This window comes from Siniperca chuatsi, linkage group LG21 (genome assembly GCF_020085105.1).
Source record: "Siniperca chuatsi isolate FFG_IHB_CAS linkage group LG21, ASM2008510v1, whole genome shotgun sequence".
NCBI lineage: Eukaryota > Metazoa > Chordata > Actinopteri > Centrarchiformes > Sinipercidae > Siniperca > Siniperca chuatsi.
In genome coordinates this window covers 24,791,073-24,805,024 of record NC_058062.1, presented here as the reverse complement: position 1 = coordinate 24,805,024, position 13,952 = coordinate 24,791,073, and the positions used below count along the sequence as shown (strand labels likewise).

Below are 13,952 nucleotides of genomic sequence, written 5' to 3'. Positions count from 1 at the left end.
TCATTATCATTATATCACATTATACAGGTCTTTCTATTTCATGTATCATTTTACAAATGATCATAGTTAATTTAAAAAAATCAATGTCACACTACACAAAGTGTAACATTGACACTATGTCATACACATTCTGTATGGGTGCTGGTGTATTTCCAGGTGGGTTTTGGTGGGCCAGTCTGAGTCCAAAGTCCCGGACTGATGTTTATTCCAAGTCTACTTCCGTTTTCCCAGTGGTGGAATGAGATACCTTACTCAATTTAGTCAGCAGAATCCCTCCCTGTCTTCAAAAATCACTTGAAATCCTTACCCTCCCACTCACCTAGTGTGCTCTCACTCTCTCTCTCTCTCTCTAAAAAATACCAAGACATTTTTGCTATGCACTTATGTGTTACTTCATGCACCTGTGGCACGTTGCTCTAGACTAGCATCTCTCAACGTTACCGGCCCCCAGGTGGCGTTCACAGAATGCCGGGGCACGCTGGAAGCAATAAGGTGAGTTTACACCAAAGATCCACGGAGAGATGAGTTGAAACTTGCAACTACTTGCAGAAGACTGTGGTCTACATTCTAAAACCTGCTAGTTTACACCAATGCGACTAGACGAGACGGTGTATCGTTTCCATAGCAACGACTCTGCTGTGTTATTGCCATGGTTACAGATTTACAAGAGGGATATTCTGCTGTCGGACTTCCCATGAAAGCAACTTAGCGTCTAACATCCAGACACACACTATAACTCTATTCACAGCAATGCCATCACTTGGCTTGATGAAACTACATATTTCAGTAGGAACCAATGGGCTTGGGGCTGTTCCAGCTGAGACAGGGGAGTTTACACCGCTGCAACTTTTCTCTGCAGCGTTCTGAAATGCTTTCTTCTAGTCGTTAACTTTAAAGTCTTCATTTAACATCTTTAATGAGTCTATGAATAAAAGTAAATGTGAAATCCCAAAACCTGGGACATTACCAGGTTTAATTTGCCTGGAATAGCACAAAACAATGTCAGGCCGAACTCCATTCAAAAATCTACTAAATTAATTCTGCCCTACTTAAAACATCTTACAAAGATCCACCCGGAGAGGCAGACAAGGAATGTCCGAGAAGCATGGTAGGAGCACCATCAGCAGTCTCTTTGCTAGGAAGACCAGCCAGAATGATAGTGGGCTAGTAGTGTCGTATAACATCTCCCTGCTGATTGCCAAATGTGGACAATCGTTCACAGACCAGAAATTGGTGGTCTCTGCCATCAAAGAGGTCATCTCTACTGTGATGGAGCATGATCCCACACTGAAATCCATCCCACTCAGCAATGACACTGTGGCCTGCGGGACTCTCCATTCAGCCTCTGACAACAACGCTCTGCTGATGGCCTATCTCTGCTATAAGGCCTCCAACAGTCAGGAGATAGCTGAGGAATTTTTGTTTTTCAAACATCTGGAAACAGACACCAAGGGCCAGACCATTTTTAATGTGCTTTATATGTATCTACAAGAAAAGTCAATCCCAATCACCAACATCCTTGCATGCGCCACTGTTGGTGCCCAGTTCAGACCTCCATGGTTGGCAGGTAATGTGGCTTCACCGCTCAGCTGAAGGAGCAGGTCCCGCATCCCGCATATCCTCACAGTCCGCTGTGTCTTGCACCGCCACAACCTGGCCAAATCTAAAAGTCCACCTTTCTATAAGTCTCTCAATGTTGCAGTTGGGGCAATAAACAAAATAAAAGCCCATGCCCTGAATGACAGACTGTTCCGACAGCTGTGTCAGGAAAACGATGAGCCCTTCGAGCATCTTCTTCTCCATAATGATGACTGCTGGCTCTCAAAAGCAAACTGCCTTGCAGCTCTTGGGGAAAAGGTGTCATCCAGCTGCTGTGACATCATGTACCTCACAGACTTTTTTGAAAAGATGAACGAAGTCATGCTGAAGCTCCCAGGAAATGGCGTTACTCTGGTCCAGTGCAAGCCGGTTATCCACAGTCTCACCTCCAGGCTGGATCTGTACAGGCAGAGAGGATAGGCAGGAGGCAGTTTGCTCATTTCCCACAGGTGATCAAGGTGATCTACTATTTTTCAGAAACAATGCTAAATAGATAGGCCTGTTATTATTATAATGAATACATTTTATTTCTATGAATACGTTATGTTGTAATGTTTGTTGACTTGTTTGAAAATGTAGACCTATATAGGCATTATAGATAGAGAAACATTTATTAGTAGACTAATTTCCAATAAAATAACCAGTTCAAAATCGGATAGTGGGAATTAAAGGATAAATTCTGATCAAAGATAACTGAGAGGAGGCCAGGACAATGCCATCTAGAGCAACTATGTCTTTAGATAATGTGTCTCGGAGTTGTTTGGGACCAAGTACAATAACTTGAGTTTTGTCAGAGTTTAACATCAGAAAGTTGCAGGTCACCCAGGTCTTTATGTCCTTAAGACATGCCTGAAGTTTAGTTAACTGGTTAGGCTTGATCGATAGATATAGTTGGGTATCATCTGCATAGCCATGAAAGTTTATGGAGTGTTTCCTAATAATACTGCTTAGAGGAAGCATATATAAGTTGAATAGAATCGGACCAAGCGCAGAACCTTGTGGAACTCCGTGACTAACTTTGGCATGCACGGAGGACTCACCGTTAACATGTACAAACTGAGATTGATCTGATAGATAGGATTTAAACCAGCTTAGTACGGGTCCTTTAATGCGAATTGAATGTTCCAGTCTCTGTAATGTAAATGTAAAGGATGTGATGGTCAATGGTGTCGAATGCAGCACTAAGATCTAACAAGACAAGTACAAAGACAAGACCATTGTCTGATGCAATTAAAAGGTCATTTATAATTTTTGCCAGTGCTGTCTCTGTGCTATGATGCACTCTAAATCCTGACTGAAAATCCTCAAACTTTGGTTATGTAGAAAGTCACACAACTGATTGGCGACTGCTTTCTCAAGGATCTTAGAAAGAAAGGGAAGGTTAGATATAGGTCTATAGTTGGCTAAAACCCCTGGATCAAGAGTGGGCTTTTTAAGAAGCGGTTTAATTACAGCTACTTTAAAGGATTGTGGTACATAGCCTGTTAATAAAGACAGATTGATCATATCCAGTAAAGAAGTGCTAAGGGTAAAACATCTTTAAGCAGCCTAGTTGGAATGGGGTCTAAGAGACAGGTTGATGGCTTAGATGAATTAATCGTCAAAGTCAGCTAAAGAAGGTTGACAGGAGCAAAGCAGCCAAAACACACATCAGGTTCTACAGCTGTTTCCAAGGTTCCTGTGTTTGAAGACAAGTCGGCACCGGGTAAAGGCAGGACTTGATGAATTTTTTCTCTGATAGTTAAAATTTTATCATTGAAGAAGTTCATGAAGTCGTTGCTACTGAGAGCTATAGGAATATATGGTTCAATAGAGTTATGACTCTGTCAGCCTGGCTACAGTGCTGAAAAGAAACCTGGGGTTGTTTTTATTTTCCTCTATTAATGATGAGTAGTAAGCTGCTCTGGCATTACGGAGGGCCTTCCTATATGTTTTAAGACTATCTTGCCAGACTAAATGGGATTCTTCCAGGTTGTCTTTCCTCTCTCCTTCTCTCCCTCTCCATCTGCATGCATTTTTGTCCCATTACTGCATGTTACTAACTCAACATCTTCTCTCTCCCGTAGTTTTGTGCTCTTTCGTTTCTCTCCTCTCTCCTTCTGTCGCTTTCAGCAGGTATTTCTGCCTCCGGAGCTGCAGAGTCTGGATCTGTGGTTGTGGGCCATCTGCTGCCCCCGTGTTCCTGCTCGACAACTGCTACTACAGTTGTTGTTATTGGCTCTGTTACTAATATTGTCATTACTATTCCTATTGCTGTCATTCCTATTATTACTAATTTATTAATATTAACACTACAGTTACTATTCTACTATTTTTTAAAAATTCTAGGTGGTATTTGCATTGTGGCTCCCTCTCCCTCTCCCCCACCCCCAAAACCCCTCTCTCTCTCTCTCCCTCTCTCGCTCTCTCGCTCTCTCTCTCACTGTCTCTCTTTCTCTCTCTCTCAAAACCTAACATGGCAGCGGTGGATGGCCGCCCACCATTGAGTCTGGTTCTGTCCAAGGTTTCTGCCTCTTGAAGGAAGTTTTTCCTTGCCACTGTCGTCAAATGCTTGCTCATGGTGGGATTTGTTGGGTCTCTGTAATTAATGTTATAAAGAGTACGGCCTAGACCTGCTCTATAGGAAAAGTGCAATGAGATAACTTCTGTTATGAATTGGCCCTATATAAATAAAATTGAATTGAACTGAGATATTTGGTTAACTGGTGCAACCCACATTATAGTGCAAAATGGAAAGAATTGGATCAGAGCCAATTTGACATACCTCTTCAATCACTATTAGAGGATAGAACTCTTCAAGTAATACATTCAGAGAATCCCGAAATGAATCTGATTAATATATTTATCGATGCATACAAGTCCAGTCTTCACAGAAAATTGGTCGCTAGAATTTATTCATGCCTACAGTCTGCTAAGAGTTACTCCAAAATGTATCTCAGATCTACAGTGGTGTGAAAAAGTGTTTGCCCCCTTCCTGATTTCTTATTTTTTTGCATGTTTGTCACATTTAAATGTTTCAGATCATCAAACAAATTTAAATATTAGTCAAAGATAACACAAGTAAACACAAAATGACGTTCCCATCAGCCTCAGCTGCACTGTGTTTACTGCTAACTAGCTAATGTTATCATGCTAACATGCTAAAATAAGATGGTGAACATGGTATACATTGTCTGCTAAACATCAGCATTTTAGCACTGACATTGAGAACACGTTAGCATTTAGCTCAAAGCACAGCTGTGTTGAAGTACAGCCTCACAGAGCTGCTAGCGTAGCTGTAGACTCTTAATCTTGATTTGTATACATTTTGATTATGCTGCTTGCATGTTGCAACAGCCATTTTTTGAAAACTGATTCACCTTAATTCTACAAATGAAACATGAATCCACTGAAGGCTTATTTTTTGTATTGTATTTTTTCATTGTTCTGTAAAAGATACAGTAATCCTTTCTCAGTGTAGATGCCAGTAAACTATGATGGCTTTCTTCTAGACTTGTCTATACCCTCAGACATGGCTGCATTACCAACCGGGTAAAGTGGGCAACAGCCCAAGGGCCCCAGACCCTTACATGTGTTAACGTATTTGCGCCACTAAAGTACAATATTAACCGAGGTGGGTCTTGCAGTATTAGCTAATTATCTTGGTGCCCTGTGTCAGATCTATTATTTGACACGTGTCAAACAATAGACCTTTATTATTTTAGTTAATATTGTCCTCACATGTATTGCGTCAGCACAGGAGTTCTGGTCGTTCAGGACTTAATGGGAACTTGGAGGCGGCTGGATACATGTCAGAGGGCGGTAGGTGGGAGGTTAGTGGGGGCTCTTACCAATTTTTTGCCCTGGGGCCCTTTAACAGCTTAATCCGGCCATGCCCTCAGAGCATCAGCCTAAACTGCATGATAAACTGCATAATGTTTTCTTTTCAAATAAATATTAATAAAATAATAAAAGTATTACAGTAATTGAACACTATGTCAAGAGGAAAAGAACTTTGACATGTGCTGAGATATCAGCTCGTACAGTAAATCAAATGCAGTATCACAGGCTAAATGTGGTATAACCAGTTTATTACTGATTACCCAAATAACCACAACAGATGCCTGTGTTCAGTTGTTTCAATTTATTGAACATCTGTGAGACTGGAGAAATTAAAAATTACATATTCAGAACAGGAACGAACTGGAGCGGATGATAAACAGTGGCAAAAATTTAAGCACAATACAAAATAAATTAATAAATAAGTGAAAATATGTAGAAGAGAGATTAGAAAACAAAATTGTTTGCATATATTGTTGAATATTGTTGAGTTTCTTTTTTAAAGGTGTTAAAGCTTTAAAGGCTTAACTGAAATAACTTAACGTAAATTGACTCTTATGAACGTGGAATTTTGCCAGAATAATTATCAAGTTCAAAATATAGTTTAGACTTATTCCTGCCATAGACATGGAAACCAAACAGCACATAAACATAAAACTAATTCATGACATGATCAACAATAAAAGCATTAATATCAGATCAAATATGTGCAGATGAGAGCAGCTCCAAAATAAGTGAAAAACACAAGTACAATTATCAATAACACTTTTATACCGCTTTAAATAAAGGTTAGCAAGGAAATAATTACGTAAACGCTTGAAAGAGATTTATTAGTTATTAGATATTTATAAGGTGAGCTCCAGATTTTTTCTAAATTTCATTTCCCATTTACTTTAGAGAGGATACAGGAACGTAACACAAAAGAGACTGAATGCATTCATACAAGGAACATGCACTCCATAAATACCTGCATAGAATTTCATCAAAACTGCAGACAAGATGTATCAACAGCTCTGTCTTGGGTCTTTGCAATATAAATAAATAAATAATGAGTAAACATCAGAATAATAAGTAAACAACTAAAATAAAAAATGAAATAAAACTGAAAGCAAAAGAAAAAGTGGGAAAAAGGAGTTTGCTGTATAGCTTCCAAGCTTACAGTATGATGTACACAGAGGCGGAAGAAGTACTCAAAACCTTTACTTAAGTAAAAGTAAGAATACAACAATGTACAAGTACTCCATTACTTTAAGTAAAAGTCATGCATTCAAAAGTGTGCTACAGTACAAGTACATTAGTAAGCACAATGGGGTTAAAGTATCAAAAGGCCCAGTGACTGATCAGTGATCAGACATGACTTTATTAGATTGTTGCATAAATAGCATTTTACTATTGTAGCTGCTTGAGGTGGAGCTCGTTTTAACTACTTTTTATACAGTTTGTGTTTCCAAACCTATAGGGGCCGGGGCCCCTACAAAGGGTCACAAGATAAAGCAAGCTGTCAAGAAGAAAAAACAAAGTTCTGATGCCCAAATCCCAAGTTTCAGACTTTTGTCCAATCTTTTCCTTTTCTGTGAAATATTGGATACCTTTACCTCTCAGATTAACTCACAGTTGTTTCAGCGAAGCCATGTGAGCCGTTTAGAGGGGAAATGGCACTTTGGTGGAACTGAAAACAACTCACACACTTCTGAAACGTGACAAGACAGCACACCAAAAAGGCTGGGGAAACAATGCATTGTATTTTCTAACTTCATCATGTATTTTGTATGTAAAATCTTAATCTGAAAAGTCATCAGTAACCATACCTGTCAGTAAAAAGAACAAGATTTGTGGAATAGAAGTATAAAGTAGCATCAATGGGAAATAGGCTACTTAGTTACTTTTCCCCACTGCTGCAGGCCTACTGTTGCCCACTGTTCCTGAATATACAGGACCTTGGTGTCCCAGTCCAGATTAAAGAGACTGTCCCCCGCCTTGTCTACTCAGGAAAGACTGAAGGAGTAATCCGGCTTTAGATGGGTTTGAACAGATTCTTGTGAGGAGCTAAAATGCAGTCTGTTCTTTACGGACAGCTCCCGTTCAGATGTGCTGAGCTCGTCTCGTAACCCAACCTTCGCCTTGGTGTTGGGTCAAATCTACGTGTCTAATGTCACTGACAGAAACACTCTGATGCTTGTGCTACTGGTTTTTAGTTGAGTAGAAAAACAGATCTGACCAAAGGCAGCCTGGTCAGAGGGGATGCTCTGGCGGCCTCCAGCGCCCCTGAGCCGCGCCCCCCCTGAGCCGCCCTGCTCCGCGCGCCCCTGAGCCGCGCGCTCCTGCTCCGCCCGCCCCTGAGCCGCGCGCCCATCCCCCGCGCCCCACTGCGCCCCCCTGCTCCGCGCGCCCCTGAGCCGCGCGCTCCTGCTCCGCCCGCCCCTGAGCCGCGCGCCCATCCCCCGCGCCCCACTGCGCCCCCCTGCTCCGCGCGCCCCTGAGCCGCGCGCTCCTGCTCCGCCCGCCCCTGAGCCGCGCTGTTTGGCTTTTTGCGCAGTGACGTACAAGCGGAAGTGGCGAGCTTTGTTCCGGACACATGGTGCAGGGTGGGCGTGCCCAGGACGCTGATGTAAACACAAAATACGCCTCATCCCCCGTCGGAGAAGTGACAGTGGAGCGAATTGGCGAGATTAACCCAAATAGCTTCGGTTGGTTGGGGAAAAGTGTAATATGCGTTAAGGCGCAGGCAGGCGACGCCATGGACTTCTACATCAATCTGAAGGTGAATTTCAGGGGAAATTCCAAAAATTTCCTCCTGTCGGGATCCGAGACCAAGAGCTGGGAGTCGATGGAGGCCATGGTAAGAGAGGGGGGACTCACGGGGCCCGTTGTCACACACACCTGCTCTGCCTCTGCCACCGACTGTGGCTGATTCACTGGTGTGCCGCACCGGAGTGTGGTGTTAGCCCTTCAGGGGATGGCGGCCGAGCAGCTCCAGATATGCTATCACACAGATGCTAAAGCACTGCCGTCATGCAGCTCGTGTCCTGTGAGCTGTGAACAGTGCCACAGCGGAGATAACCGTGTCAGAAGGGACCGCGAGCCCCCCCCCCACTCCTTACGGGATTACTATAGTGCGTTGTCGTCATGGAAACGCTGTTTAGCCGCTCAACGTAACTGGTGTGAGCAGTTCGAATCGCACGGCCTCCATTAGAGAGGTATTCCGGTGGTCTGTTAGCGGGACCGGAAATACAGGTCCGCGTTGAAAGCGCTTTGCTGCATATTGAACCGTCAGGGAACTGCTGTTTATCCTCCATGTGTTGGGACTGGGTTTATATTAGAGACAGGCCTTTATTTCGTATATTTGATCAGATTTAAGACGTCTTCTGTTTTCTGACCTGTTCCTATTTTAATTTGCTGTGTGCAAACTCAGCACTTCCTCCATGTTTACCTGTTGTCTTGATACATTGAGTATAATGTACTATATATATGTATGTGTAATTTCCACAGCACTAATTCCATCATGTCATAGGCTAGCCCAGTGACCACCACGAGATGCAAAATGAGCACGAAGCGACTGCAAAGAAACAGAGATATTTAAAAGACTGAACCCATCCGGTAAAGCTTGGCTGCCACATGTCGTGTCTACTGATACGACTGTACCGTATCCAGTCTTTGTCAGCACATTCACAATACAGGAATTCTTGTGTTCACAGAACAGTGTTTGTTTGAACACAAGCGCTCAGTTAAATACCTTGTCATGCACATCTCGAACCATGATCACGTGTATACAGTCAGAAACGTGCTTGGTGAAGAAAGAGAAGGCCGGGCAGAGTGTGCATGTGGACAACAGACTCAGTCTGCGTCTGTGGCTGCCTTTCCAACCCATGTGGCTGATGATTCACCATGGATAACACAAGTCGCGTTTCAGGCAGCTGGACTGTTGTTGAGCTGTCACCCAAATGTTGTCTGAATCTCACTCGGTGATGAAAAAATGCGGATGGAAACCCAGCAAATAGTGTAATAGCAAGAGTGTGCACAGATTAATATACCACGAGGTAGCGATCACAGAGGAATTGTACCGAGGCTAACAGGCCTTTACTTGTATTTTCATTATTTTTCTGACACCAGTTTTTATTGCGCATTTTCATTTAGCTGGTATGACAATTAAATACTGTATTACATTATTTCTTGTTACCGAATTACAACCCCCCGCTTTTATTCTGGATGCCAGATGCATATTTTCGAGGTCTCCTTACATTTTATAAAATTAGCGAAGTGCCCGTTTGCCTGTTATTTTCCTTTTTTAAACTTTATTAACAACACACTAATATTACAATATGTCACCAGTTTTAGACAGTTTATTGAGGTGTTCCCAAAACATGAGTCACACCTAAATTATTAATTATAATAATCATTATTGTTATTTCTTCATCATTCATTGAAGGTAGCTAGCTAACGTTAGCTTAATAACATGAAGTTAACAACTGTGCAGGGTTATTCAATACAATTCAATTTGTTTATACAGTGCCAATTCATAACAGAAGTTATGTCATTGCACTTTTCCTATAGAGCAGGTCTAGACCGTACTCTTTATAATATTATTTACAGAGACCCAACAAATCCCACCATGAGCAAGCACTTGGCCACAGTGGCAAGGAAAAACTTCCTTTAAGAGGCAGAAACCTCGAGGAGAACCAGACTCAGGGTGAGAGAGAGAGAGAGAGAGAGAGAGAGATCTTGATTGTTGGAGTGTCTGCTTCAGAAAGAAGAAACAAAAATTGTCCTAGAACTTCTTTTGAAGTTAAGGGGCCTAGGGCTCGGCCCAGACCATGAAAAACAGCCCAAGAGCTTTTTTTGTAACTTTAGCTGAACAACAGCAGCCACTTCCAAATGCTTGATTACAGTTATGCTAAACTACTGTTTTGCTTCCTGTTCACAAAACAGGACAGGAACAGGCCTGCATTACTCACAGAGGATGGTCAAAGAAAGGCTAAGTGCCAACTGGTGAGGAGTTTTAATCCTGAAGTTGTAATTTACGACAGGTCTGGCTTTCACAGACCCAGCAACGATCTGATAAAGGATTTCACTCTCACAACTGGGTGATTCTCTGCGTCACCCTCATCATGAACAACCCATGCACTCAGGGAACAAAGAACGAAGGAACTGACTTTGTAATGCAAAACTGAATGTCTGCTAATTGACATGGTATGTATTGTTAACAATATAGGAAAAATAGGAATCTTTGATTCAACACGCTGATTTTGTTGCAGGAACAATAGAAACTGAACTAACAAGAACTGTTAATCGGTATCTGCTAACCGTAAAAGATAGACAATGTGTTTAGTCTTGTTTAATAGACAACAACGCGAGGAAATTCGAATATGCATGTATATAGCCAATAAGTTGGTCATAGCTTGTAAAAGGACAAACTGCAAGTTGAAATGCCAATTCTGCCACAATTACCCGGAGAATGTGTGTGTGTGTGTGTGTGTATGTATATATATATATAAAAAAAAACTTTGTCCTTCACCCTCCGCGGGTGGTCTCATCCTTCGAGCTCGAGGCCTGGGAGCTTGAGGGTTCTGCGCAGTATCTTCGCTGTTCCCAGTACTGCACTCTTCTGGACCGAGATGTCTGGTGTTCTTCCAGGGACCTGCTGTAGCCACTCCTCCAGTTTGGGGGTCACTGCCCCGAGTGCTCCGATGACCACGGGCACCACTGTCGCCTTCACCTTCCAAGCCTTCTCCAGCTCTTCTCTGAGCCCTTGGTACTTCTCTAGTTTCTCGTGTTCCTTTTTCCTGATGTTGCCATCGCTTGGTATCGCCACGTCAACCACAACGGCTTTCCTCTGCTGTTTGTCCACCACCACGATGTCTGGTTGGTTCGCCATTACCATTCTGTCAGTCTGAATCTGGAAGTCCCACAGGACCTTGGCTTGGTCATTCTCTACCACCTTTGGAGTTGTTTCCCACTTTGACCTCTGGGTTTCCAGTCCATACTCCATGCAGATGTTCCTGTACACTATGCCAGCTACTTGGTTATGGCGCTCCATGTATGCTTTTCCTGCCAGCATCTTACACCCTGCAGTTATGTGCTGGATTGTCTCAGGGGCCTCTTTGCACAGCCTACACCTTGGGTCTTGTCTGGTGTGGTAGATCTGGGCCTCTATTTCTCTGGTGCTCAGGGCCTGCTCCTGTGCAGCCATGATGAGTGCCTCTGTGCTGTCCTTCAATCCAGCCCGCGCTAGCCATTGGTAGGACTTCTTGATATCAGCCTCTTCAGTTATGTTCGGTGGTACATCCCATGTAGGGTTTGTCCTCCCATGATGGTCCTTCCTCCAGCACGTCTTCCTCTGTTCCCCATTGCCTGAGATATATATATATATATATATATATATATATATGTGTGTGTGTGTGTATATATATATATATATATATATATATATATATATATATATATATATATATGTGTGTGTATATATGTAAAGAGAGAGAGAGACGCGTGTTGTGACTTTATGTGTGACTTCACGGGCCATAGTGACAGATGCTGTGTGTTAACTGCAGTCTGCGGTAACACTGTCTAATATCATATATCATGGGATGATATCATGTGGGTGAGGGTCCACGAGTCTATCATAAGACATGTGGGGTGCCCTCCAGCAGCCGAAATGCCAAGCGTTCCAACATGGGAGCATCAGACATGTGGGAAACTTTATTAATTTGTTAGAAAGAAAAAGGTAACAAAGAAAGTAATTAAGACGAGATTTAGTTGTGGGAGGTATAAAACAAGAAGAAGCCCAGCACATGAAAAGCCCAAAGCTTTCGTGTCCCACCGGTCCAGAAGTCAGCTGGGCCATCAGCCACACGGAACTACAGAAGGCCGGCATCCAGGAAGCTTCTGAGAGAAACCTGCTCCAGTCTGTCTGTCGGCGCCTGTGTTTCCAACACTACAAACGGTAGAAGTAAGAACTCTGGCAAAGGCTGCCACCACGTCTCCGTGAGCGGAGATGTTCTCAGCCTTCTGCCTGCTGCCAGAGAGAGAGAACGAGACAGATCAGCCGGCCAAGCTGCCTCGTTGGACCGAGCGCATCCGAGAATGCCCGAGAGCTCCAGAGAGCTGGCCCCACGAGTCGACACTGCGTCTCCCTCCCCCTCCAGAGCAACTTCTCCCCTGGCCATCTGAACCACCAGGTGAAACTTGACTTTTCCTGTGATTGGCGGTTGATGCTATAGATTACTAAGAGTGATTAAGAAGGTCAGAAGTAGGTCGTCAAGTATTGCCCTTGTGCTTCCCAACAGTCTTTCAGCTGCTGAACGGTTCATCCATGCGGTGGTCTCTGTGTTTATAGATCTTGCCGAGATATCAGTCACGGCTCTATCTGGTCTACAGTGGTCCTCCAGAGTTGAGACTGAATGAATTCATTGCCTGTGGTTTTCCCTTTTTAAAGGGTGGTGCCCCGAGGTGAATTTAATGCAAGTTTGATTCTGTGGTTTAGTATAAATTTCTTTCTGATAGCCGAACTTCATCTTTTGTGCTAGCTAATGTGTTTACGGTGCATATTTGGTGCCCCTTGAATCTTATTAATTATTGCTACATGTTTTGGTACCCCATGCTACAATAGTCTGAATTAGCCATATTTGCTTGGACATATTTGTAACAGTTCATTAACAAGTGAAACCAGATACAAACTGTAGAAAAGGTTTCAGTCGTAGTCATCTGGACACAAACTAGCTATTAACAGATACTCAGACAGATTCCTTCATGAGGGCGGGGCTTATGTAACACAGAGTAGCTTAAATTTCCAGTTCCCGTCCAATTGTTTCACAATTGAGAATGACTTCCGGATGGGAGCCGAAACGTCTTGATTCTGAAAACAGCGTCCAGACGACTACGACTGAAACCTTTTCTACAATAGAACACTCCTGAACGAATGAGGGACTACACGGTCAGATACAAACTGGTTGATTTGATTGTATTAGTGTTGACATTAGATTTTATCTAGATGTAACTACCATTTATGTTGGCTTTGCAACCATTTTGTCAGCAGTTTGTTGCCACTTCTTTAGTTCTTTCCACAAACTGGGAGATATCGTAATTGAAATTCCTAATTATAATATGACGTGAACATGGCATAACGGTACTAGGTTTGTCCTTTTCATTCCCACAGTTTTTTACAAACCATGATGTTTTGGATATACTTGATTTAAAAAGGCTGAGGGCCTGACTCGTCGTTTGTATGTGCCGTTTGGTTAAATAAGCAGTAGTGAGATGCACAACAAAAGAAACAGTAGTGCTGATATTGTTATTGAGTGAAGTTTACATGAACATGATACAAAAGTTTATCTGCTGATAAAGAATCCAAGGCATCGCTGAGGCCGGAACAAGGCAGTTGGTGACCCAAAATGCCGTTGAGCGTGTCCAACCACTTTGTAGGTTTTTTGGTTTAATTGTGATGCTTTTTTTGGTGTTTTGTCTTATTTTGTCTTTCAAATTTCTTCCCTCCACTGTTTGGCCATTTTCAGGCAGCTCTGTTTGTAGTTATCCTTGTTGTG

At 42.8% G+C, this 13,952-nt stretch overlaps 1 protein-coding gene across 4 annotated transcripts in view; it reads left to right on the top strand.

The window, feature by feature from the left end:
• The first annotated feature begins 7,928 nt into the window (after window positions 1–7,928).
• Window positions 7,929–13,952, top strand: part of nbr1b (NBR1 autophagy cargo receptor b) — a 40,322-nt gene continuing 34,298 nt past the window's right edge. The window contains exon 1 of one of the 4 annotated variants that reach the window (XM_044182734.1): window positions 7,929–8,257. In XM_044182734.1, the coding sequence (XP_044038669.1) occupies window positions 7,994–8,257 (264 nt within the window). In that variant the 5' untranslated portion in view covers window positions 7,929–7,993. The remainder of the gene's footprint in view (window positions 8,258–13,952) is intronic. The other 3 variants (XM_044182735.1, XM_044182732.1, XM_044182733.1) reach the window with 3 other exon arrangements.